Here is a 24,504-nt window from a genome sequence, read left to right as displayed (position 1 = left end):
GAGGGATCCCAATAAAAAACAAGGATCCTCATTTCGAGGAAAAGAGACTCGCCGGCGGCTACCCTTTTCTTATTAAGTTGGCAATGACTTCAGAGGCTACTGACAACCTCGTTGGGATAGGGGCCGCCGTCGCGGAGCCTTCTCCAATGATATGTTCATTCCTTTTTTCTTTTTCCAATTTTTAATTTTTAACTTTTGAAATATTTTGGGTGGAAAATTGGACGGTAGGACTGACGTGAACAAATCGTGCAATGTTTAAGACCAAGTTGAAGGACGAAAATGAAAAAGCTACATATAGCTGAGGACCAATTCGGACCTCCACCTTTGATAGCACCGACTCCATTCTCATCTCGAGCACTTCTTCGCAGTGCATGTCATGTCTATCTGCAGTGTGTGACCGTACCATAAGAGGTTGCCAAGCAATGGTATTAAGAGGTCAGGAGACCGAATACAATTGTTTGATCGCTTTCATCGCCTGCTTAGATTCACACATTTCTTTTTCTTCGGCATCAGTTATACAGTTATACGGATTAACTATCAGCTCCCCGGGTTCGATTAGTAAATGGACTGGGAAACATCTATTGCAGAGCCCAAAAGGTTTCAAGTAAACAACTAGATCAAGATTCTGTATTCGCCTCTGGACGGCTGATATCCCTTTGGAACCTTGTGTCCTAAGTTATTTACAGATGCAAGAGGTTCGATATCAAGTTCCAGCCTGTCCACGGCTTCTTGTCGTTTGGGGACACAAAGTTGAGCTGGAACATCTCCTTGCTGACTTGCTCACCCGACTCACAGAAGCCAACCAGCTTTGCCACGACCTCGGCGCTCTCTTGCACGTTTTCCATGTTGAGCGGGTCCGTCCACAGCTTGTTCACCAGCTGCAGCCGCCTCTGCTTTCCAACTGGTGGAATCTCCCATTTCTCATACAGCCTCTCCCTCTCCTCGGCTGTTAGCTTTGAACTTACCCTCTTGGCAAGGTACTCCCTCTCCTGTTTAAGTGCCCTTATGCTGCATCAAATGGAAGTACATGCAATATCATTTTCACTACTCATTATTTCTTGCACAAATGAGATAGAACATCATATTGTTGTTCGTCTGCAGATGGTGATGATAACCTTCGTGTTATTATAGTAAGCAACATTTTTTCATCATTTGCTTATCTATTTCTCCAAACAAAAGCAAATTCTTTATTCTTTGATGAACAAGTGACTTTTATTAATAGACAGCCCATTAATTTTCCCAATGATAGAGTAGCTCAAATATTTTTAATAATTCGTTCATCGATTTCTCCAAACAAAAGAGTGATATGGCAATTGCTCGACCTATTGCAGCTCAATATGGCAACAGGTCGAGCTACAGAATGCATAATGTGGCTTATTTGAAGTAAAAGAAAGCACATGAAATAGAATTGCAGAAAGCTTTCGTTTCAGATTGTTGAGGAATTTCCTTTTTCTCATACGCATCAAAAGAGTGAAAGATTTGCTCCTTTGTAACTCGTTTTGGTTTCTATTGGGAGGAAGCAATTCACATTTGGATATGCATTGGAAGACGGTAAAGGAGCTAAAGAATTTACCATGATGAAACAGACCCAGCAGGGTCATCTCCCAAGAGCGCTGGGCTCGCATTCCCCAACTCCGCGAAGTGTTGCTCCAACCAAGTGAGTCTGCGGAGCTCGACCTCCATGTATATTTGATCAGAGGGATCCCCTTGGAACAACAGGTAAAACTGTGTCCGATGAATGAGAGGGACATGGCATAAATGCCATAACATGATAATTTGTTTCCTCTGATCCTCGAATAGCAATGGCCATGGCATGGGGGACTGGTCAGTCATGTCTGCCTCGTCAAGTGCCGACTCATTTTTCTCCAACTCCAGAACCTAATGGACGCGACATGCATGAAAGCACAGAGATTATGTACAAATGAAATATAGAAGTGAAGTGAACTGCAAAAGAGATCCAATTACCTGACAAACCAAAAGCTGCTTCTGGTATTGTAGCTTTGCGACGCGCTCCTTCAGCTCAGTTACATAAGCTTTGATGCTACGAATGTTCTCCTCGGCCGCATTCCTGAACATCCTTTCCATCTTCTTCACATTAATTGATCTTGACTGCTTTGGGGTTGCAGTTCCGTGACTCCTCGATGGACTCTCTTTGTAAGAAACGAACATGTTATTATTGGGGTCCATGTTCTCTGTCTGATGTTCCATTGCCCTTCTGGAAGAAGACAAAGGTGAACATGGTGCTCGGATAATGTTATGCATGTTTGGGCTGTTGCTCAAGCTAATTGGAAATCCCTTCTTCTTTTTTAGACTCCTGCTCTCCGAGGATTCCTCTGCAGTCATCTGGAAAGCCGAGACGAGCTTGTCTATTGATTCCTGAACATTCTCCAGCTTCCGCTCCAATGACATGATACCATTCTCATGAGAATTGAGCCGAATGATCTCTTCCTGTAAATTCGCCTTGTCGGCAGTGACGACTTCTTGGAAGGAACCAGCAACTTTCATGTCCTTTATCTCTGATAGCAGCTTGGCTATATTTTCTGCAGCCTCTTGACTGCCTATTCTGTGGGAGGCGACCTCCTTGTGAAGAATCTCGAGAACTCGGGTGGCCTCTTCTTCGATCTGCCTCTGACGCTCGTCAAGCTTCCTTATTTCAGACACAAGCAAGGAAGGGTCAGTGGAAGTGATTGATTGCCTCAGTATTGCCTTCCTTGCTGCTGTGCTTCGCAGTCTACTATTCGCAGGAGTAGATCTAACAGACAAAGCAGGTTCCCCCTCAAAGGCAAGACGCCTTACGACATGATCTGAGGGCCCCTCCTGGTCTAGGCCCTGACAAAGTTGAGCAATGATTAGAGCTGAGGACTTATAAAGATGTACTAGTACTAAATAGATATAGGGAAGTCATTACCTTCAGTTCCTTGCGTGCTTTTCTTTCTGATTCCAGTTGGGACTGTGCGAGGTCCCTCTGTCGCTTTAGCTCTTTCATCTCCTTCTCCATCTGCAGTTCAAATGGAGGCCATATGGCTGACTCAATTTAAACTATATATACGAGTGAAAGTCAGTTTTATGAAGACAAAACTCGCCACATATAATCTTACCTCCTCAATTTTCACGTCCTTCTCTCTTAGTAGATCCCTGAGATCTGAAGTGGAGGAAACATCTGGGCATTGGAGCTCTGCTTCCAGTCTGGCCACTTCCTTTTGTAAGTGCTTCACTAGTCTCTTCTCGGGTTCAACCTGATTACGAAAATGCACTCAGAAAGCCATTTTATGATCTGAATATTCTGTTGCACAAGAATGTGCTCTACGATCAGTTCTGCACTTTTTGGTTCATTTCTAAAACTTACCATGTTTACTTGAGCTCTGTTTGTAACCTCCCTGGCGCTAGTTGCAAACGAGAGCGTGTTCTTTGTCTGCTCAACGTGACTTAGAGCTGGACTGACGGTACATATGATAGCCGTCCGAGCATTTCCACCTAGTGAATGCTGCAATATGCGTGTGAGCTTCGAATCTCTATATGGGATGTGTGCACTCCTCTTCTCCACACTGCATAAAGAAGTTCAATCATGTAAGGCTAGAAAGAGGATGAAAATTCAATCGTGAAATGAGTAATTATTTGTTTAAAGGAGTTTCAAAAATTCTCACCTGAGCTTTCTTATCACATTCATAAGGGTCAGCAAACTGCGGTTGATATGACTGCCTTCCTTCAATCTTATTCCGCCTGCATTCGTTTGGCTGGCACGCTCACTTCCAGCAAGGTCAACGAGATTCTGAAAATTTTTAATCCAATGCTCCATCAGCACAGCTAGTACTTTTGTGACCTTGATTCAAACCAAATTGATGGCAAACGAAGTAATATACCAAACTGGCGATGAAAGACTTCATGCGCCCAGAATTTTCCCGGAGACTACTTTGAATGGTCTGAAATAGAAAGGTAGAAGCGGACAGAAGGATGTTATCATCCGTCAAGGTTTTTTCAGCTTACAAACCAAGCATTTCACAAGCAGAATGAAGTACATAAACTATGCACATTGGTGAGAAGGAATGGAGGGAATTATTATGAGGAATGTAACTAATCAACCGCATGATAGATAAATACAATCATTAATAGACCTTACCAGCCTAATTATCTGATGTGATCTCGAACTTTTGTCATTTAAAGCAGTTTCTCCCACTTGTCTTTGAGCTGCGGAGAGCAGAAAGGCAAAGAAGGTGAGTATTTAACTTGACATAATGCAATTGGAACTGACATATTGAAAGAGGGAATTAACATGAAGTGAAAATGAGAAACCAAAATCATGTTAGCTCCGAATAGATGAACTCATTGGTCATACAAGTCCTAAAGTCCGTTTCATATATTTTTGCTCCAAAAGAACGAGGGTTGTCATGAGATTCGAGTAATCAAATAATGAAACAGAGTACTGATTTACATGAGAATAATACTGTACCTTCACAAATACTGATTAGCTGCTGCAAATGTTGACTGTCCTTGACAATTTCTTCAATTAGTTTATCGACTATTGTACCTTTCTGTAATTCAAATAAACAAAAGAAGAAAAAAGAAATAAAACAGTTGTTGAGTCTATCAGTTAAGAAAATTTTATTCAACTCTAAATTTCATACAAGTACCTCAGGATCATCCAAAAGCCGCAAGGAACCAGACTCGAGATTCAGAAGGTCGTGGACATTCTCATTGTATATCTCTAATGCCGACATTTTCAAAACAAACTGCTTGTCTGGGTTCTAACATTTAAAACGATGCATTAGCCTCATGATAATAGAGCATACAAGTAGTTGAAAGCAAGTGCTGAGAATTATAGCCATTAAGAACCTCCTCAATATGTTTATAGATGTCCTTCACAGCGTTCTCTGTGATGCCTCGCATGGTGTAGGTTTTTCCGCTGCTTGTTTGCCCATACGCAAATATTGTTGCTGCCAGAAATTGGAATAATCTGAGATAGAAAACCCAATAAACTAGCACAAGGCAAAACACATGTAGTGAAGTCTCATAGGAAATTACAATTAATTCCTTTCAGAGCAGAGAGAGCAACATCCTTTGCCCCTTCTTCATAAACCCTTTGAGTTGAGCATGAAGTGTCAAAAACTCGATCTATGAAATAGACTGGGATTAGTGCAACATATCTAAAAGACCCCATTCTCATCCAAACTGAGACAAAGAATGATCTCCGAGATACCAAAGACATATGTCGCAGCACTCCGTTCTTGATTTGGGTTCTTGTAGATGATGGTGTTGAAATCCACGCTTTCCCAGGCAATGAGGTCGTACAATGCTTGTTCCCTCCTGCTCAAGGGCCTTATTCTGACTGTGACCCGAATCTTCTCCTCACAAGCCTTTTGCCCCCCTGGTGTAGATGAAAAGGCCCTCCGTATCTTCGTCAAAGGGGTAGCTGCGGCCCCCGACATCTTACCAATATGAAGCAGCCCAACCCTGCAGTCCCAAAATAAAAGTTCTCGGCGTTAAATCTCAGTTCTACAGTCGCAAGAACACATCTTTAGAAGGCCATTGCATCTCAAACTCCATTTCTACCAGCAAGAAACAACAGCCTGCGAATCGATTTGACTGAGCTGATATTACTTCAAGGAACTCTAGATTGATTACTACAGTACAATCAGGCTCCAATCCCATCCCCATCTCCATATTCCAACTTCCTACTTCCAATTAGAAGAACTTCGATAAGAACCGAACCCCTACACCATCCCGAACCACCGGAAATCACAGGTTTTGACACGGGAGAGTATAAAGAAAGTCGAGAAATCGCGACGAACCATCAAGCTTCTTTGAAGCACCGAAATCAACAAAAATCACCTGAAATGGCAGACGACACGGACTGCACACTTCAAAGAAGACCAAGAAGTAAGAATCATGTATCGTACCTGGTCGGCGATCGGCTAGTGGTTTCTCGCCGGAGATTCGTGAAGCAGATGACCGGAGATCGGACAGCCGGCGAGCTCGGTGGAGAGAACAGAGAGTGAAGAGAGCGCGAGAGAGAGAGGGAGAGAGAGGCGGAAAGGTAATCTTGAGAGGTAACGGCTAAATTTCTTTCTAAATTTAATTCGATTTTTCGTATTTCCGTTTGGCACGTGACCGCTCACGTGTTCTTCCGTTTCATCCGTGCGGAAAGGCGCCACCTGGTACAATTAGGAAAGCATATATTCGTTCGGTCCCTCAACTTTTTATTTTTAAATTTTAGATCCCATCTTTCTTATTCTCTCCATTTAAGCCATCCAATGTTGTAAAAGTATCGAAGTAGGTCTGGCCCGGGAGTTCCTACACGTGTCGGCTCTTCATGAAATTGGGCTTAATCTCAGCCTAAACACAACTTCGACATGGGCCCAATAACCAATTTTAGCCGATAAATTTGAGAAGACATATGACAGTATAATAAACTATAAAGTAATTTTAGGTGATTATTTCTCGCTATGTGATATAAGGAAGGTACACATTATGATCTCAGCGCGTGGGAACACGTTGGTTAAGCAAGTAAATATGGTCCGGTTTACTTGGGAATTTTGATCGGATCGTGGAATGCCTCAACAAGTCATCGCGAGATAAAACTAAATTAACACCGAATGTGAGCCCAATATTGTCACTGTATTTACTAATGGAATATTTCAAGAAAAATCCCCAATTAAGCTTTTGCACTAAAATTTGGGTATAGACATTTGTGCTTCCAAGCCATCTTATTACTATTACGATAAATCACAATCCAATGGCTTGACATTTGAGCTCTGGTATCTCGAAGAATCTTATGGACAAAACCATCTTTAATTCTTTTGGCACATTCAAAAAAGTCTCTAGCTAGGAATATGCCTGCTCTTATTGAAATGCTTGAACCTAACACGTTTCGTCTGGATCGGCATATCCAAAAGCACTTATCCGAATAACCACATTAATAATCATGTCAAATCTGGTCATTTTAGAGCCAACAAACCAACTATAATATGTCGTGAAATACACCTCAGACCCCAAATTACTTATTACTTATCAAAGAAATGGGATGGGGAAAATGTCAATTCCCGAATATATTTTGTCTGAAAAGAGGGCCATATTTTTCTAGAAGATGGTAAAAAATAAAGGGGGCCAAAAAGTCATCATAGAATTATTCACATTTATACTTTGCTGCGAAGGAAGCTATTGGTTAAAATGATAATTGGGGGGGGCACATTCATGATTCATCCCAAGCGGACCCACCGGCCTACTTATTAGGTTTTCCCCCCCTTTTGACGAGAGCCAGTAACCAAAATTATCAGATTTGATCATCGATGTCAATATTCGTGCAGAATTATAAATATACCCTTTGATTTTTTTTTCTTTTTTCGATTCATGTTTTCAACTAGAAAACGGATATTTTATATATACTATTATTACGAGTAAAAATTACTCATAATTACATATATTTTATCAGTTAGTTACAGTTGCGTTCTGACTCTTGATATATATTGATTGCTTCATACCCGCACATCAAGTGTGGGTTTCAATGACGGTAGTCGTGATTTTGTTCTGCTTCTTTTCCAATATAGAAACTGGACCAAATGTGTCCCTAAACAAACTCGTTGAAGAAACAATATTGCATTGTTCTAGAAGTATATAACAAAGTCTCTCCTCTTATATTTCCATGATGAAACAACGGGACGATTTCGACTGAGAGTCTAATATAAGAGGTAGGGAAATAATGGCAATAGAATTACAACTTTAGTTCGGAGTCAATGGCGTAAACCCTAAGCTAAAGTGGCACATATACCTTTACCTATGATCATGCATTGTAGGCAAATATGTCAGATTTGATACCTACCATGCATCAAAGTTGTATCCGAAATTCGGTGCTGCTCGTTTCATCGAAACGGACTAATTTTAGTGGGGCCGGGACATCCACAATTCCGTATGGCCTCTGTCAGCGCTCGTGAAAATTTTGGGCATCATGCGTCATTTATCTACTTGACCATGACACTCTTACGCACAAAACAAGCTTAAATGAAAAGATTATATCATTTCATTAAATTAGAAAGAATGGTTGATGCTTTGAGGACAAGAAAAGTTACATGCAACGACAGACACATAAATTGCCCTTTCTCTCATTGGCAAGTGAATTGGCCCCACCTTTAAGATAATCCAATCCCCTTACCCAAAAACAAAAAAAAGGTCATCCAATCTCACTGATTGCTAACTTTCCTAACCAATTTATTTTTCTTTTTTTTTTAAGAAAAAAAGAAGAATCTAGAGCTTTATAATATAGCAAGTCAATGATCCAAAAGAAAGTTTTATTTTCTGTCTACTTTTTAAAAATATTTATGATTTTATATATTATTACTGAATTGATATCCATGATTTGTTGTAATCAAAACTCTACTAAGTTGTTTATTCAATTTTGCCAAAATGTTCGGTTATTTCTCAAAGCTAATATAATATAGTTATTAGAAAATTTTAATGTACTTATTTACATTTACTTGAGGACATGGTTTTTTGCTGAATGCCTTAAATATACATAGTTGAATATATATACATATATACACACACATTATTACACGATATCGTGATTATATAAAATAGATCATAGGTTGTTATGACTTTGAAGTACATATATGACTGGATACGACCGAAAGGAATCTAAAGAGTACAAATGGGGATTCTAAAACCAGTAAAAACAAATGTGTCCCAATATGAACATTAAATGGGACTAGAACCTGCGGCCTATTTTGCCTTTAGCAATATTAATATTATTTAAAGCATGCTTCTAATTAATTCCGAGAAAGACTATTCATCCTCTTTGTCCTACAACAGATTGCAAAACCCATCGAGAGAAATTTCAAAGCTTTCCAATTTGGTGCGAGTAAGTGGAGAAAGGCATCGAGGCTTGACTTTCAAGTTAAAAAGAAAGGGATTTACCATCCATATCCAACACATATAAAAGATTGTTAGGCATACCAAACTTAAGTATGCTATCCATTCAGTAAATTGAACTAGCTCATTCGAGATGTACATCTCGACCAAGTGGCGATCTATAGGCTATAGCATTTTTTAACCGCTAGAACGCGACTCTCACTTGTCTAGTTATAAAATTTATCCTAGTAATAATATGTATTTAATCACGTGGACCCGATTCACAAAGGTAGCTTAATTGTAAAAACAGGCATTAATAATAAACATGCATGGGAAAGAAATGCAGCACTTATGATAATTTGCTTACTAGGTGGTCCTGTTTGGTACAAAGAATGGAACAGAGAGGAATGAAAATGCATTTCAAATGCTGAAATGTAGTTTTATAAAGAGAAGGCCAGTCATGTTTAAGTTGAATTCGAGTATATGAATAGCGTATAGTATTTACCAACATATCATTTTATATAGATAATTAGGAAGTTTCAGGTTTGATATTTAATAGGATTATTTATGTCCCTTTAAATATTAAAATTTCTATTTCATTATATTAAATCTCTAATTTATCAAATTTTCGTAGTCTAACTTTTTTATTTCTCTCCATTGTTGGCCTCGGACTAGGAAACTTAAGATATAAAATATGAATTGAATCCAACAAGTTGCTTTCTAGTAATCCCTAGAGGAGATTATTATAATTTGATAATTTAATTGGATAGCTATAGACTGTAGAAGTTTTTGTTGGGATCTTTTTTTTTCTTCATTTTATTTAAGAGGGAAAAAAATCCTTCAAATGAAATGATCTTTCTAACGCTTAATAGTAACTTATATAAGAAAATGGAGTGAAGAATTGAATGTCATTTTACGCCATTTCATTTCATTCTCTTATGCGAAGTTTTTACTTTTATCAAATAAGACATGCATGGGTTTAGTGAAGAGAACAGAGGGAAAAGAAAAAGTTATGAAGTTTCAACGAGAATAATCAAACCTCAAAACCTCTTATTTCAAACGATAGCTCGTATGATTATATATTATATTTAGTTTATCTATAGAAATTTTTAAATGATCATACTTTAAAATGATATAGTGACAAAGAATCAATATGATTTTTTGTAATTAATAATTATGACAACTATTATTGTAATTAACATTTCATTTATAAATTTATTGTATTTTAATTGATGATTTCTCATACAGTCGCACCATATGGCGATATAAAATCTTCGAAAATTCCTCGTTCACCTGCCACGTGTAAATTAACATCTGTTTTGTGTCCGTAGCTATCTAATTTATTACATCAAGTACCAAAAGTAGCTGGCATGTCTCTAGAATTATTCGCCTTAGATTTATGACTCTTTAATAAATGCAAATATCCATCCCCTCAACTTCCACATGGAGAGGGGGAGAGAGGGAGAGAGGGAGATTTTCATCTTATCATCATCACAATTAAACATTGAGATGTCACCAATGATGTGGTTGAAGAAAACCTACAAAATTGCATAAAATAGTTAGTAGATCTACCCAACTTTAATTTTTTGTTACAAGAAATGCCTCATAACTTAGTAGATGAATATGAAAAGGATAAAAGTAACGGGATAGGAAAAGTTTTCTTAGTGAGCAGTGAGAATAAATCTAAAAAAAATCTCATATTAAATATTTAAGCGAACTTTTGCCATTGTATTATATTTCTTTTAACCCGACTTTTTTTCGATGTGTATTCTGATTTCTGAAATCCATTGAGTCCAGACTAATCCAATTTTAGCCGGGTCCGCCCACTACAGGATAAAGTTCTCTCAATCGTAAATTTTTTACATTCACAAAGACTCGAATCTGAAACTTTACTTAAGCGGAACAAGTGTGAAGCCGCTTAAATCAACCCATGTTAGTTTCTAATCAGACGTTAATATTGATAACAATGACACTGTTTGTAATTTCCTTTCGCTATCGTGCCCTTTTGCTCTAAGTAAAGACAGTTTCCTGTTCTGCCTCTTATAAATTATACATTTTCTTTGATATTTCGGATAAGAAAGACTAGCTATCATTCCAATGACTACTGGCAAAAACTATCCGTAATGGAAAGCAAATCGTTGAAATATATTATTAGTTCCCCAGGTCATACTCTATTCAACTCGATGCTAACTTTTCCAGACTCCGACTTATTCTTCAAGAAATTAAGTGTACGATTTGCGACAATCAATGTGAAAGTGGGCTACCAAACCCTGAAGTTTATTTGTAAAGCAATTTTTCCAATCAATGGAATTCAATGGTTCAAAAACCACCAAATCCTAGCCAATGGATTTCCAATCAGCTGTCCTCTGCGCAGTTGGATGCAAACTTTTTTTTAAATTGTTGATTTAAGTGATCTGACACTTATTTCTTTTATATAAAATCTAGGATTCAAGTTTTACGTACCGAGAAAATCTACATTAAAAAAGTTTTATTCTTTAGTGAGTCGATCCCATTTGAATTAGATCGGCCAACTTCCGAAAACTTTAACTTGGGCAGAAAAAAATAATTAGGGATCTTAACGGATAAGCCCGATTAGTAAAAAGAATAGGATAGGACTGTTCCAATTTATTTTTTATCGGTGACGCCGCGTCTCACAACGATCTATTGGCCAATCCAATTACGGTTCTCATTTCAGTCTTCGCCGTCTCTCACTTTTACGTTATTTTTTTTTAAAATTTTATATTATTGTTAAAAAATTAAAATTATGAATATTGGGTCCAAATTCTAATCTGTTGACACGTGGGTCCGCCCTAGGCAGTGGATACTTGGAGGCAATACTTCAATTGTTACATGGATCACGTGACCCGAGGAAAATTATCTGGTCCAGGCTGGGACCGCCGGGGGGGTTTCCTGGGAGCCGCTGATTTGAGAGGATAGCCCCTGATTGAGAGGGGCTGTTCCCATCTTACGGTTCCCGAGGCCTCCCGGACGGTCTGGGGTCCGGGACCAAATAAGGTTTCGTGATTCCAAGGGCACGACAAAAATTCACTCCTTACGAAATCACTTACCTCAGGTGCTATCCATTGCATGACGTGACAGTATAAATACCAATTAAAATCGGTCCCGTCAGTAAAGCGCTTTAAATATATTACCATTTGCGCTTGATTTTATATGAAGAGATTTCAAATTTGATTATACTAAAATTGGAATTATTCTATTCATTTATTATCTTTTACTATCTATTGTTGGACTCATGCATCCACTTACATAGAATTAAGTTAATCAATAAGAGTGCGTTTGGATTGAGAGTTGAGTTGAATTGAGTTTTAGTTTTAATTGATTTGTAATGATTGTATTATTGAATTATGAGAAAAAGTATGAAAAAGTAATAAATAATCGAGAGAAAATAATAATTAAGTAATGATTGTGTTATTGAATTGTGAAAAAATAATGAATAGTTGAGATAATTTAATATTAAAAATTGAATTGAATGGATAAAAATATTTAAAAAATAAAAAAGTAATGATTGTGATGTTGAATTGAAGATATCTATTCTAAGATTACGTACGATACTAATCTAAACTCTAATGTCCTGTTTGATTTTCAAATTCCATTTTAAGATTTTAACTCTAATTTTAACACCGCTAACTACACAACAAAAGTCAACAACATAATTACTACTTTTTCAATTTTTTCAATTCTCTAAACTATTCATTAATTTTTTCACATTTTTTCTCATAATTCAACATCACAATTATTATAAATCAATTAAAATCAAAATTCAACTCAACTCAGCTCTAAAATCAAGCACACTATAAATTATTTTATCGTCCGCTTGAGGTTAACTCTCATTCACCTGATTCGTTAAATTTGCTCGAACACCGAATGGAATTTTATTCTTATAAGTTGGCCATTGAGTTAGGCATGGGACGTGGATATTACACTAATAAGGGGAGGACATTTCTTTTTCCTTTCGGACATAGCGATTGATGTAGTTTTCGTATGATGAAGTATTAAAGTTAGCCTAATAAATTTAATTTGGTATAAACGAAACTAACGTACATAAAAAATTACTTTTCGTGACGTTAGATTCCCTTGTCCCGAACGGGCCGCATGCGCGGGTACGTGGCCTGCTCTAACGGGACGGTACATGCAGGATCGTCCCGTAACTTAAAAATTCGTAACCTTTGGGTCCGCTGACTGTTATTAATTAAATTAAGAAAAAATGGATTTGGGTTTCGGCCGTCGTATTGCATCAGAAAGAATAATTAAGCGAACGCGTAGTCGTATAGACGAGTATATAAGAATTAATAAAGTGAAATAATAATGCCAAACAGCGGAAGGCAACCATTCCGAAGTCAAAGACAATAGGATCCATAGGATAGAAGATGGCGACGCCTAGAAAATTCCTTTTTTTCTCCACCGCATATTAGAATATTCGGATTTCACCCGATTAATCCATACGGTCTTGCAGATCTGTAAGCGCACGGAATAGGATATACTGGTCAAAAGCCACGCAAGCTAGTCCTAAGGAGTTTGGAATTTGAAATTGAGTTGATACATGCGCTGCTTTTAATTATGAGGCGAAATCTCAATGGATTCAAAAATTCTGCATAGTATTTAAATATAATCAATTGCTTGTGCTTGATTAAAGGAGAAGAATTGGGTTTGATTAATTTAACACTCCTCTCTCTTAATTAAATACTTGTCACCCATTGCTAATTAATTAATTAATTAATTGGACTTTTTGAAATCAAGAATTACGGAATAATTTCGGAATCAACTTCCTGTACACGCCTTGAAATTAGGAAACCAGAAAACGATCGGACGTGGAAATCCAGCGGCTATATACGAGCGAAGCTAATTTCGGACTTATTTAGTTACAGTTAATCTAGAATGTTAACCTTATATTATGAATACATGCATGATTCGTCGATTATTTCTCGACCGTTTCTACCGTTGCTTATCGCACCGCACCTTCCATCGATTGGGAAAGCCATTAATTATGAGAAGATGTGGAGATTAATTAATTAATCAAACTTAAGGGGACGTACAAACCAGAGAAAATGGTGGGAGGTAATGAGGAGAAAAGCGGTTTTCAGAAAGCAACAAGAAAACCAGAGGAAGGTACATCCAATGAAACTGTGAGAACATTGTAATCCTCCACCTAATTAATTAATTGTGAATTAGTATCTTTACGGTAAAATAATGAGGTTTTCTCCGAGCACGATACCCGTTTAGGTATTAGCTTGACTTTGGTCGCAAGGTGTATGTATGTTAAATCCCTAATACATGTAAGTTTGTTTAGGTAAAGTGTAGTTTGTTAACTGTATCATATATCGTGATTCATAAATTATTAATTTAATTTCAAAAAGAGGGGTTCCCCACTTTTTCTCTCTCCTTGAACCCACAAAAACCAACACCACCACCGCCGTCGTCACCAATAACCACCGCAGTCAGCGGCGGCGTGGAGGGCCGAGCCTTCCTCAACCCCTCAAAATATGAGTATAAAAGGGCTCGTTTGCTTTCCCATTCTCTCCATCCCATCCCCATTTCCGTTCATTTTCTCTTCTCATTATTCCCCATTTTGCGTTAATACTATTCATTTAAGAGGTCGCTGTGATACGCTCTGATCATTTTTGGTCCCATTGAAGAAGTTCCCTCCAATCTCGAGGTAAGTGAAATCAACCACTCAATGTACTTTGCTCATTTATCGTATCACGTTACTGGTCATGGTCACAGTTTGAGTCGTGCACTCGAGCTGCATTCGACCTATGTGCCTAGTGCACCATGTCGAACCAAGCTCAATGAGTACGTACCAAGTTTCCACATGTTTGTTTTTCCTTCTTATCTTCCATTTACACTCAAAAAAATTTTGAAGGTTGATCACAATTACGAACCTACACGTGCTATGAATCGTGTCATGTTATAACAATTGCTTCCTTTGGTACATTGCCATAAAAGAACTTCCGTAAGAATGGCCGTAAGAATGGTCGGTATTTACTTCCCAACACAAGGAATATTCTTAACAAAAAGGGGGCAAAGAAAAAAAATGAGTGGGGAATAAGTAAAGAAAGAAAAGAAAAAAAAATAGAATTTGGTGCGATGATACTGCATCAACTAGTAATGAAGAGATTCCATATTTTCCGTAAGAATTTTTGCGTCTCTTATATTCCTTACTTCCTAATTTTCTACCATGCCGAAAGAAAAGAGAATGTTGGGTTGGTTGTTTTTTTCTTGCAACTAAATAAATAAAAGATGCTAAAAAGAAAATAAAATAAAAGAGGGAAGAAAGAAAAAACTAGAGACCTTCACGGTGATCATCAAAGTTCAACACAATCATCATGAAGGAGAGACCACATTAATGTTGCTTACTTTCTAAACTTTAATACTATCGAGTACAAGTGTACCGTTAATCGAATCACACCTGTTAATCAGATCTAAAATGCGTCTTAACTATTTACGCACATGTTGGTCGCGATTGTATTGACGTGGCTTTTCCTAGTTCGGGATTTCGGGAGATGATGGTCCGGTGGTCCTTTGCGGCGTCCCCACCCTTGTAAACTAGCCAAACGTCTCCACTTGCCTCACCATCGATGATTGTTAGGTTCATTGAGGGTCCCTTCATTACTACCAAAAGACCAGAAATATCTTCCATTAATACGACCTTAATGCAGGACTCCTCACCCAATTAGATAACATAAATTCAACTACCCAATAATATTATTCAAAAAAAAAAAGCCAAGAGTTTTATATATTTGAAAAACCAAGAATTTTCTTTCTTTTGTTTTTTGTTTTGTTTTCCCTTACTCCTTCGGTGTACAAGAATTTTCTTCTTTAGTATATTCTCAATTCGAAAGCCCGCTATATATTTCAGGTGGTTTCAAGATATATGCTGAGGGTATTGATTTGAAGTTACTTTTGATTCTCGTGATGAACTTTAGAATATACGCCGCCAATCTCCACTTCATGTTGTCGATTCACATTTCCGTCTTTAAATCATTTGGTATATTACCGAATGTCCGTGTGTCAATTGTAAACATAGGATCACGTCAGGTAAATCATTCATGTGATTTACTTGCAACATTACTGAATTTGATTGCCGTGTACGGGTTCTAGAAACACGTATGAGCTTAAGTCCGACGGGTGAGACGGTTCGTGCCCGTTTAATATCAATCTCCTTCTAGTTCTAAGCTCATGACCTCTCTTAAAAAAATATAGATACATATATATTCAACCCAGTCAGGTCTCAGTTTGGATACACGACTGTTCTTTGTCAAGAGTCAAGAATCAAGAGGAAAAAAGTAAAAAAAAGAAAAAGAAATAGGAAATAGAGAATTTTGCTTTTTGATTTGCTAATGTTTTTTTGTGCCTATAAATTTCAACGACCGAAACCCCATCCAGCATTCATCCGTTCTTCCTCCCCCCGTTCACTTTGTTGTGTTTCCAGAGCTCTGTCTCTCCGTATTACTCTGTTCCTCTGCTCTGTTTCTTCTGGGTATTCTTGATCTCCCTTCTCCTCTTCCCCTCTTCCCCTCTTATACTCTCTTTCCATTCATCCACGGATGCCGAGCTTAATCGAGATGATGTAAATGCTGCTGGATGAAATTACAGAATCTGCAGGAAAAAAAAAGAAATAATGGATCCCATGTTCATGGTTTTGAAGATCATCTGACAAAACTTGATCACCTCAGGAACACTGCTAATGGAGCCAATTCATGTCTCACTAGAATATGATCTTGAGCTCCATTTCTGTTGAGAAATGGAATTTTTCTTCGCGGAGAACTATGTTTGTGTTTTTCTTAGTCCCATGTGAATGGTTTTTGTCCAAAGTTGAATTTTCCAACATTTTTTTGGGAGAGAAGAGAATTCTCCCTCAGTCAAAGTTCAATCTGCTCTGCTGCAAATGGGACTCTGTGTTCAATTCCTTGACTCACTCCCCCATGTCCCCTGTTCATGATACATTCCCAACACCCTTTATTTTATTTCCCCGAGTGAATATATCGTTTGTCGGATTATCAGATCTCTGCTTTTTAAGTCTGTCCCATGTTATGGTGTTAATAGATCAAAATCTTGTTTTGGTTGAACACCCTTTTTGATTATTTAATTCTTATGCACATGGTTGGTGAGCTGGTAGGTTTTGAAATTGCGTGTCATTCTAGAGAAAAATTTAGCAATAACTGTCTCTGTTGGAATTGACTTCTGGTGATTATACAACTCCTATAATGATGGATTTGTTTCGGATGACATTGATTCTCATCTTCTCTCATTGTCTGTGTTTGCAGTTCTAAGGTTTCCGAAGGATTTCATCCATGGCGGAGCGACTTCTGACTCGATCTCACAGCCTCCGTGAGCGTCTCGATGAGACCCTCTCTGCTCACCGGAACGAGATTGTGGCTTTCCTTTCCAGGTAGAGTTACATAGCAGTGTTGTCTGTTGTTGTTTCTGGATTAAATTTCGGGGACGTTAAGGTGGGAAAGAGTTCGGGACTTATGTGTTTGTGTTCCGATTATCAAAGGGTCGAGGCCAAGGGGAAAGGCATACTGCAACACCACCAGCTCATTGCTGAGTTCGAGGCAATCTCCGAGGACACCAGGCAGAAGCTCCTCGATGGTGCATTTGGTGAAGTCCTGAAAGCCTCTCAGGTAAACTTCTTTCACTTCTTTCAGTTTTGCCTTTCTTGGAAACTAAGCTACATATCGGTCGTCGGATTATGCTTTACAAACCGATCTCTTCGGTTCAAACATGAGAGGTTTTTTCATAAAATGTGCGAGTTGTTTTGATTCTAATTCTCTGTTATGTTTGTGTAAATAATTTAGGAAGCAATCGTTTTGCCTCCGTGGGTTGCCATTGCTGTCCGCCCAAGGCCCGGGGTGTGGGAATACATCCGTGTCAACGTGCACGCCCTCGTGGTCGAGCAACTGCAGGTTGCTGAGTACCTGCACTTCAAGGAAGAGCTCGTCGATGGAAGGCAAATGAGCTAACCTGATTCTCTTTTTCTTGCCATTAATCTGACATATGCCAGGTCTCATTCTCATAACGAGTTGCTGTCTTTTCTCTAATGCAGTTTGAATGGCAACTTCGTGCTTGAGCTGGACTTTGAGCCATTCAATGCCTCATTCCCCCGCCCGACTCTCTCAAAGTCGATCGGAAATGGGGTGGAGTTCCTCAACCGCCATCTCTCCGCGAAGCTCTTCCACGACAAGGAAAGCTTGCACCCTTTGCTTGAATTCCTCCAAGTTCACTGCTACAAGGGGAAGGTAGAAACTATATCATTTGTCTACATTATGAAATAGGGGAAGCATAGAACTGCTGAGTGATGTCTGAAACATTCTGCAGAACATGATGGTGAATACAAGAATCCAAAATGTTTCTGCCCTCCAACATGTCCTGAGGAAGGCAGAGGAGTATCTTTCTACCCTGAAACCCGACACCCCATACTCCGAGTTTGAGCACAAATTCCAGGAGATTGGGCTCGAGCGGGGCTGGGGAGACACCGCTGCGCGCGTCGACGAGATGATCCAGCTCCTCCTCGACCTCCTAGAGGCCCCTGACCCGTGCACCCTCGAGAAGTTCCTCGACCGGATCCCAATGGTCTTTAATGTTGTTATCATGTCCCCTCACGGTTACTTTGCCCAGGACGACGTGCTCGGGTACCCCGATACTGGTGGGCAGGTAAATTATTTACTTCTGTTGCAATATTTTTTTTGATGATCGCTGATCATGGTGCTCTGTCAAATGTTGATTGGTTATTTCGCTGTTGTAGGTTGTGTACATTCTCGATCAAGTTCGTGCCTTAGAGAGCGAGATGCTTCACCGCATCAAGCAGCAGGGGCTCGACATTACTCCTCGGATCCTCATTGTAACTCGTCTTCTTCCCGATGCTGTGGGGACAACATGCAACCAGAGGCTGGAGAAAGTCTTCGGGACTGAGCACTCGCACATTCTTCGTGTTCCCTTCAGAAATGAGAAGGGAATCGTCCGTAAATGGATCTCAAGGTTCGAGGTCTGGCCATACCTGGAGAGATACACCGAGGTAATTATAAGATTCACATTGTATGAATCAAGTTCAATGGACAAATTGTGCTCTATCTAATTACCATCTGCTGGTGTTACTAGGATGTCGCGAATGAAATTGCCGGAGAATTGCAAGGCAAGCCTGATCTCATCGTTGGGAACTACAGTGACGGGAACCTTGTTGCTTCTTTGTTAGCCCATAAGCTAGGGGTTACACAGGTTTGCTTTTGCGATCTAGCTCCCATCATGTTATGTTTACTTTGATGCTTGATGTATAAATATTATGCCCTGATATTTGATTTCTTTTTGTGCAATTTTCCAGTGTACGATTGCCCATGCCCTCGAGAAGACCAAGTACCCTGACTCCGACATATACTGGAAGAACTTCGAGGAGAAGTACCACTTCTCGTGCCAGTTCACAGCTGATCTTATTGCCATGAACCACACCGATTTCATCATCACCAGCACTTACCAAGAAATTGCCGGAAGGTAACTAGCTTCCCGGTTCAAATCATATTCCAACTCCGTAGAACATATTGTTCCTTGGAAGCTAATCGTTCTATGTTTTTGTGTTATCAGCAAGGACACAATCGGGCAGTACGAGAGTCACATCGCTTTCACTATGCCTGGGCTTTACCGGGTTGTTCACGGGATTGATGTATTCGACCCCAAATTCAACATTGTCTCCCCTGGTGCTGATATGAGCATCTACTTCGCCTACACCGAAGAGAAGCGGAGGTTGAAGTCCTTCCATCCCGAGATCGAAGAGCTTCTCTTCAGCGATGTTGAGAACAAGGAGCACTTGTGAGTCCTCATACTGAATTTGGTTTTGGTATTTATGTTTATCAACTACAGCGCTGGCAACTGAACTGCTTAGTCAGGAGAACTCGAAAATTGAACACTATTGCGTTTCTTTGTGCCAGGTGTGTGCTTAAGGACCGGAACAAGCCGATCCTCTTCACCATGGCTAGGTTGGACCGTGTCAAGAACCTGACAGGGCTCGTCGAGTGGTACGGGAAGAACAACCGACTGAGGGAGCTTGTGAACCTGGTCGTGGTGGGAGGTGACCGGAGGAAGGAATCAAAAGACTTGGAAGAGCAGGCCGAGATGAAGAAGATGCATGGCCTTATCGAGACCTACAAGTTGAACGGACAGTTCCGGTGGATCTCGTCCCAGATGAACCGGGTCCGGAATGGAGAGCTCTACCGCTACATCTGCGACACAAGGGGGGCCTTCGTGCAGCCTGCCCTCTACGAGGCGTTTGGGCTGACAGTCGTCGAGGCCATGACCTGCGGGCTGCCCACTTTTGCAACCTGCAATGGTGGGCCTGCTGAGATCATCGTGAATGGGAAGTCAGGATTCCACATCGATCCATACCACGGAGAGCAGGCAGCCAACATCCTTGTCGAATTCTTCGAGAAGTGCAAGCATGACCCGAGCCACTGGGACAGGATCTCGCTGGGCGCTATGAAGAGGATCCAAGAGAAGTAAAGTCCAATTAGCTCGACTTACAAGAGTTTTCGTATAAAACCGTGGTTGCTGCGTTCATTCATCATTTAACAGTTCCGCCATGATTTTTATTCCAGGTACACATGGCAGATATATTCCGAGAGGCTCCTGAACCTGACTGCCGTGTACGGGTTCTGGAAACACGTATCGAACCTGGACAGGCTCGAGAGCCGCCGCTACCTTGAGATGTTCTACGCCCTCAAGTACCGTCCACTGGTAAGCCATCCATCGCAACCCATGTCATATTAAATCATGATCTGCTCAGTAAGTTCATTTACGCAAACAAAATGTCGTGCTTTTCACTGACTCGAGTTCCGGGATACGACTTCGAATCTGCAGGCTCAGTCCGTTCCACTTGCTGTTGAGTAAATAAATAAATATTACAGATGAAGGGACATGAAGATAGAACTTCTACTACATAAAAGGCGGGAGCAGCATTTTGAGTTTTCTATGAGTCCTGAGGCATGAATAATTATGTCACAATTTGAGGATTGTGATGTGTTTTGTGAAGAATGTGTTTTCCATTTTCCTCTTGTTTTCTGCATATCTCTATTTCCATTTCCCCTGCAATTCTTCCCGTGGAAATGCTTGTAATTCGGGTTTTCAGCCCCGGCCATCCAGTGAAAGTTCCTTCTTCTCGTGATCATATTTGCCGTCTTGTGATCGTTAACTTTTCCGGTGTTCAATGATCGAGACTATCACATCAAAATATACCGACTCGCATCTGTGCCAATAACCATTCCTCCTTGAAATGTGTCTAGACAATCCATTTTGCCTATCAACGTGCATTGATATGGAAAACAAGCTAGTTATTTTTTAAAATGAAATAATTATTCTTCTTGTCCCTTTAACCCTGCACCTATGTTAATTTTATTTTTTGTCTAATCTAATCTAATCTACTGTTATACAAATAAAAAAAATATTTCCTGACAACATCAATGGCGGCGATCTACTATTTTTATCTAATCTAGTCACCAAAAAAACCAAGGTTATAATTTTTAAAGGATAATTATTTGTCTTTATTAAATTAAAAGGGCCATTATGATCCATTAGCTAGGGGCACATGAACAAGATTGCGGATCCATATCTCTTCCATTCTGAATCAAATCAGGCATCGCAGGATCTGCCATTTCAGTATTGATCACTAGGACTTTCTGATCCAACACCAGAAATGTAGTCCGGAGCAAGATTTGCCACAAATAATTAACAAATACGTAATTATCAAAATCGAAACGTTATGCGTGCACTCCTGTTAGGTCAGAGGTTATAATTTTTTTCATATAGGTTGGATTTAGATGAACTTACGAGTAACTTCTTACCCATATAAAAATCTTGACATATGTCGTAAAATCAAGAAACTGACATGATACCCGTAAATGAATAAGAAAGATCTTATGTTCAAATGTATTCCGGATATCCACTTTGATAATAATTCACATACAAAGTAAGGAGTAACACGTGATAGAGGTCAAAATAAAATTTTAGCCCTCTAGCACAAAAATTAATTTTGGCCAACACAACCCTCAAAATCTCCAAAACTAAACAAAAGTTTCCTATTGGGTTTCTTCTTTTCATCACTTCCAAAGAGGAATGGTGAAGAAGAAAATTATCGCAACAAAAAAAAAAGAGGAAAGGAAGAAAAGAAAATTTGTGCATACAAAGGATAAAAGCCTTAGTATATGCACAAGGAAGTCAGCCCTGCAGCAATATTAAATATTAATAATGAAATGTTGGGCATATCCACCTACAAGCCAATTGATCATCTCACCTCACTCTTCTGTGGCTTCTGAATTGTCAGCTGCAACAAATCACCAAGAAAAAAAAAATATGTTAAGTATAGCATTCGTAATGGTTAAATCACGCGAAATACTGAAAAATTAACTTCGCGCTATTATGAAATGAGTACTATTGATTGATTTCTAGAAAAAAAAATATAATGAAAAATTTATTATCACATGAATAGATATGATCAAAGTCGATTAGAAGGGTTGCATAAGTATTGAAAATTACCAGAGCTCTCGTCGTCGGGGCCATCCTCGGCATTGTTTTGGTTTTCCATGCACTTGAGGAGGTACTTGAACGTCTCGATCTCGCAGGGGATCGTGAGCCCCCCACTGTGATCGAACCCGAACTCCTCCTCTACCTTCTCGAGCAGGACCTTGAAGAGTGAGTGCTTTAGGTACCCTGTTGGAATCACGAACCTCCGCAGCTCCTCACCCACGTAAACTGCCAGGTATCCCTTGGGCACGTCGGGTGGTGGATCCGTGGGGCTGTGGATGCTCTCCTCATCTGAGTCGCATGCTCTCACCTGCTCCAACCTCTTGTTCAGGATCCGTGGAATGCTGATCCCTGGGGTCACCGTCGTCTCGTGATCGAGCTGCGAGGTAGAACAGGAACCGTCTGCTTTTGGGTTAAGTGTGACAGACTGCCACTTCTGGAGGATCTCCTTCAGCCGGACGATCTGCCGGATTCCCGTCAACTTTCCACCCGCGGCGCTACTGTTTTCTTCCATCACTCGACAGGAACAGTATCACGAGATTAATCCTAGGACTGGTCTCGCAGTATCCAGTTCCGGGCAGGAAATCTCATCGGATCCCTTCCACTGCACGTAAATATTGGTCACATTACATTACTCATCTAAGAACAATATCAAGCAATAAAACGCGTGATAACATATCAAGATATCGACTCTTGTAGACATTTCAAGACGGTGCATTTGCTCTTTTCCGTTGAAATCATGAGGAAAATTTGTCTATCAGATCGAAGAAAACATTACAAATGATTACGAAACACATGATGATCGAACACGACATAAGGACCAGCATAACCATGAACGTTATTTATAAACTATTATACCGAGCATCCTTGTCGAATCTCCACATGCTGGCTCAATAGCATTTGAGCTTCTCGTGAATATCTATACAATTCTGACTTTTAATGCAGCTGATTCAAATGATCTACTCCTGGCTCGTGCAACCGAACACGTTACATATTACGTTTACGTTCACGTAATGTACACAGGTCCCCGTGGAATCGATTCACGTCTCAAGAAAGAAAAAAAAGAGAAACAATCAATTAGGACGCGATCTAATAGTAGCTAGCTACCTACAGGATCTAAGAATAGTATTACGTTCATTTTGTTTCCGAGAGTCCTGGTCGGGTTTAGCTAGCTGCACGATCTAAGAATATTATTACGTTCATTTTGTTATCGAGAGTCCCGGTCGGGTTATCCTGCCGGGCAGATGCCTCGTCGAATACAAATATCTCGAAAGACATGGCATACCTGACCAGGAAAGGAAGAGGAAAGAGAGCCTAGACCGCCATGGGAGGAACCTCCGGGGAGCTTGAAACCACAACAGAGAGAGAGAGAATTGAATCAGAGAGGGGAGAGAGAAAAATCTAATCGGAGAAGAAGGGCTTTGGTATTTGAGGATGACAAATTTAGGAATGGCGGATCGATGGGGTGGGTGGTGTGTTAGATTAATCGGTCGCCATCCATTTGGGGACTCCGAGATTAATGTCGGGAGGAGGGGAGAGGAGAGACTTCTGCGGTTTCTTTCTTTCTTTCTTTCTTTCTTTCGTTCTTGCTTTCCTCTCTGCTGTTTGGAAATGGAAAACATATATGAGAGAACTCTGTTACTGTTTTTCCTTCCTCCATGATAAGGAAACCAGTTTACGTCTTTTCCTTTTTTCATTTTATTTTTTTCTTCTTATGTCTATCTTTTATTTTTTAAGGATTATTGAAGATTTGTTGTGTTATTAACCAACATGGGTTGGTGCAAATAGTTCGATACCTAGGCCTATTTCATTTTGTGAATGGAGAATATCTACGATTGCGAAAGTTTTTTTTCATGGGCTGACTCGGTTCAAACCTAAATTAATCAGATTCCGTTAGATTTCTGGATATCAGGTAGTATACATTAAAAAAAAAAATTGTTGCCTTAAAATACGAGAGACGGTACGACGGGCAAATTGCACTTCGGGTGGAAAGACTTTAGGAGTTTCAATCTTGAAAACATCTCCCAGCCAACGTTGAGCCAATGCCTGAGTGGTATGTTCAAGTGGTAGTAGGTTAAGGAGAAATCGTGTCCTCATAAGAAAAGGGAAAAAAAATAACACAGATTGCGCTGCTTTCCTTAA

General features: G+C 39.7%; 3 protein-coding genes across 5 annotated transcripts; 1 reads left to right on the top strand and 2 right to left on the bottom strand.

Moving 5' to 3' along the window:
• Positions 1–473: 473 nt before the first annotated feature.
• Positions 474–6,036, bottom strand: LOC116188415 (kinesin-like protein NACK2). Its single transcript, XM_031517762.1, has 15 exons — positions 5,895–6,036; positions 5,195–5,448; positions 5,020–5,109; positions 4,831–4,931; positions 4,629–4,742; positions 4,448–4,529; positions 4,118–4,185; positions 3,861–3,920; positions 3,645–3,769; positions 3,347–3,545; positions 3,099–3,236; positions 2,909–2,998; positions 1,966–2,829; positions 1,574–1,878; positions 474–1,008 (listed from the first exon to the last, which is right to left on the bottom strand). The coding sequence occupies exons 2-15, from the start codon at positions 5,421–5,423 to the stop codon at positions 681–683; spliced, it is 2,793 nt and encodes a 930-aa protein (XP_031373622.1). The 5' UTR covers positions 5,424–5,448; positions 5,895–6,036; the 3' UTR covers positions 474–680.
• Positions 6,037–14,362: 8,326 nt separating this feature from the next.
• Positions 14,363–21,010, top strand: LOC116187895 (sucrose synthase-like). Of its 2 annotated transcripts, none has more exons than XM_031516902.1 (13): positions 14,363–14,512; positions 17,124–17,248; positions 17,357–17,483; positions 17,658–17,809; positions 17,906–18,098; positions 18,178–18,513; positions 18,605–18,874; positions 18,958–19,074; positions 19,178–19,344; positions 19,435–19,659; positions 19,779–20,342; positions 20,442–20,580; positions 20,704–21,010. In XM_031516902.1, exons 2-13 carry the CDS (start codon positions 17,151–17,153, stop codon positions 20,731–20,733), a joined length of 2,418 nt encoding a protein of 805 aa, XP_031372762.1. In that variant the 5' UTR covers positions 14,363–14,512; positions 17,124–17,150; the 3' UTR covers positions 20,734–21,010. The 2 variants fall into 2 exon arrangements, with proteins under 2 accessions (XP_031372762.1, XP_031372761.1); XM_031516901.1 differs by lacking the exon at positions 14,363–14,512 and adding an exon at positions 16,182–16,336.
• Positions 21,011–21,756: 746 nt separating this feature from the next.
• On the bottom strand, positions 21,757–23,986 carry LOC116187086. 2 transcript variants are annotated; one of them, XM_031515678.1, is made up of 3 exons: positions 23,648–23,986; positions 22,375–22,966; positions 21,757–22,162 (listed from the first exon to the last, which is right to left on the bottom strand). In XM_031515678.1, the coding sequence occupies exons 2-3, from the start codon at positions 22,874–22,876 to the stop codon at positions 22,134–22,136; spliced, it is 531 nt and encodes a 176-aa protein (XP_031371538.1). In that variant the 5' UTR covers positions 22,877–22,966; positions 23,648–23,986; the 3' UTR covers positions 21,757–22,133. The 2 variants fall into 2 exon arrangements, with proteins under 2 accessions (XP_031371538.1, XP_031371539.1); XM_031515679.1 differs by lacking the exon at positions 23,648–23,986 and adding an exon at positions 23,221–23,393.
• Positions 23,987–24,504: the final 518 nt, after the last annotated feature.

The sequence above is a fragment of the Punica granatum genome, chromosome 8 (assembly GCF_007655135.1).
Source record: "Punica granatum isolate Tunisia-2019 chromosome 8, ASM765513v2, whole genome shotgun sequence".
Lineage (NCBI taxonomy): Eukaryota > Viridiplantae > Streptophyta > Magnoliopsida > Myrtales > Lythraceae > Punica > Punica granatum.
The sequence above is the reverse complement of the archived record's forward strand: the minus strand, read 5'-3'. Positions and strand labels throughout refer to the sequence as shown.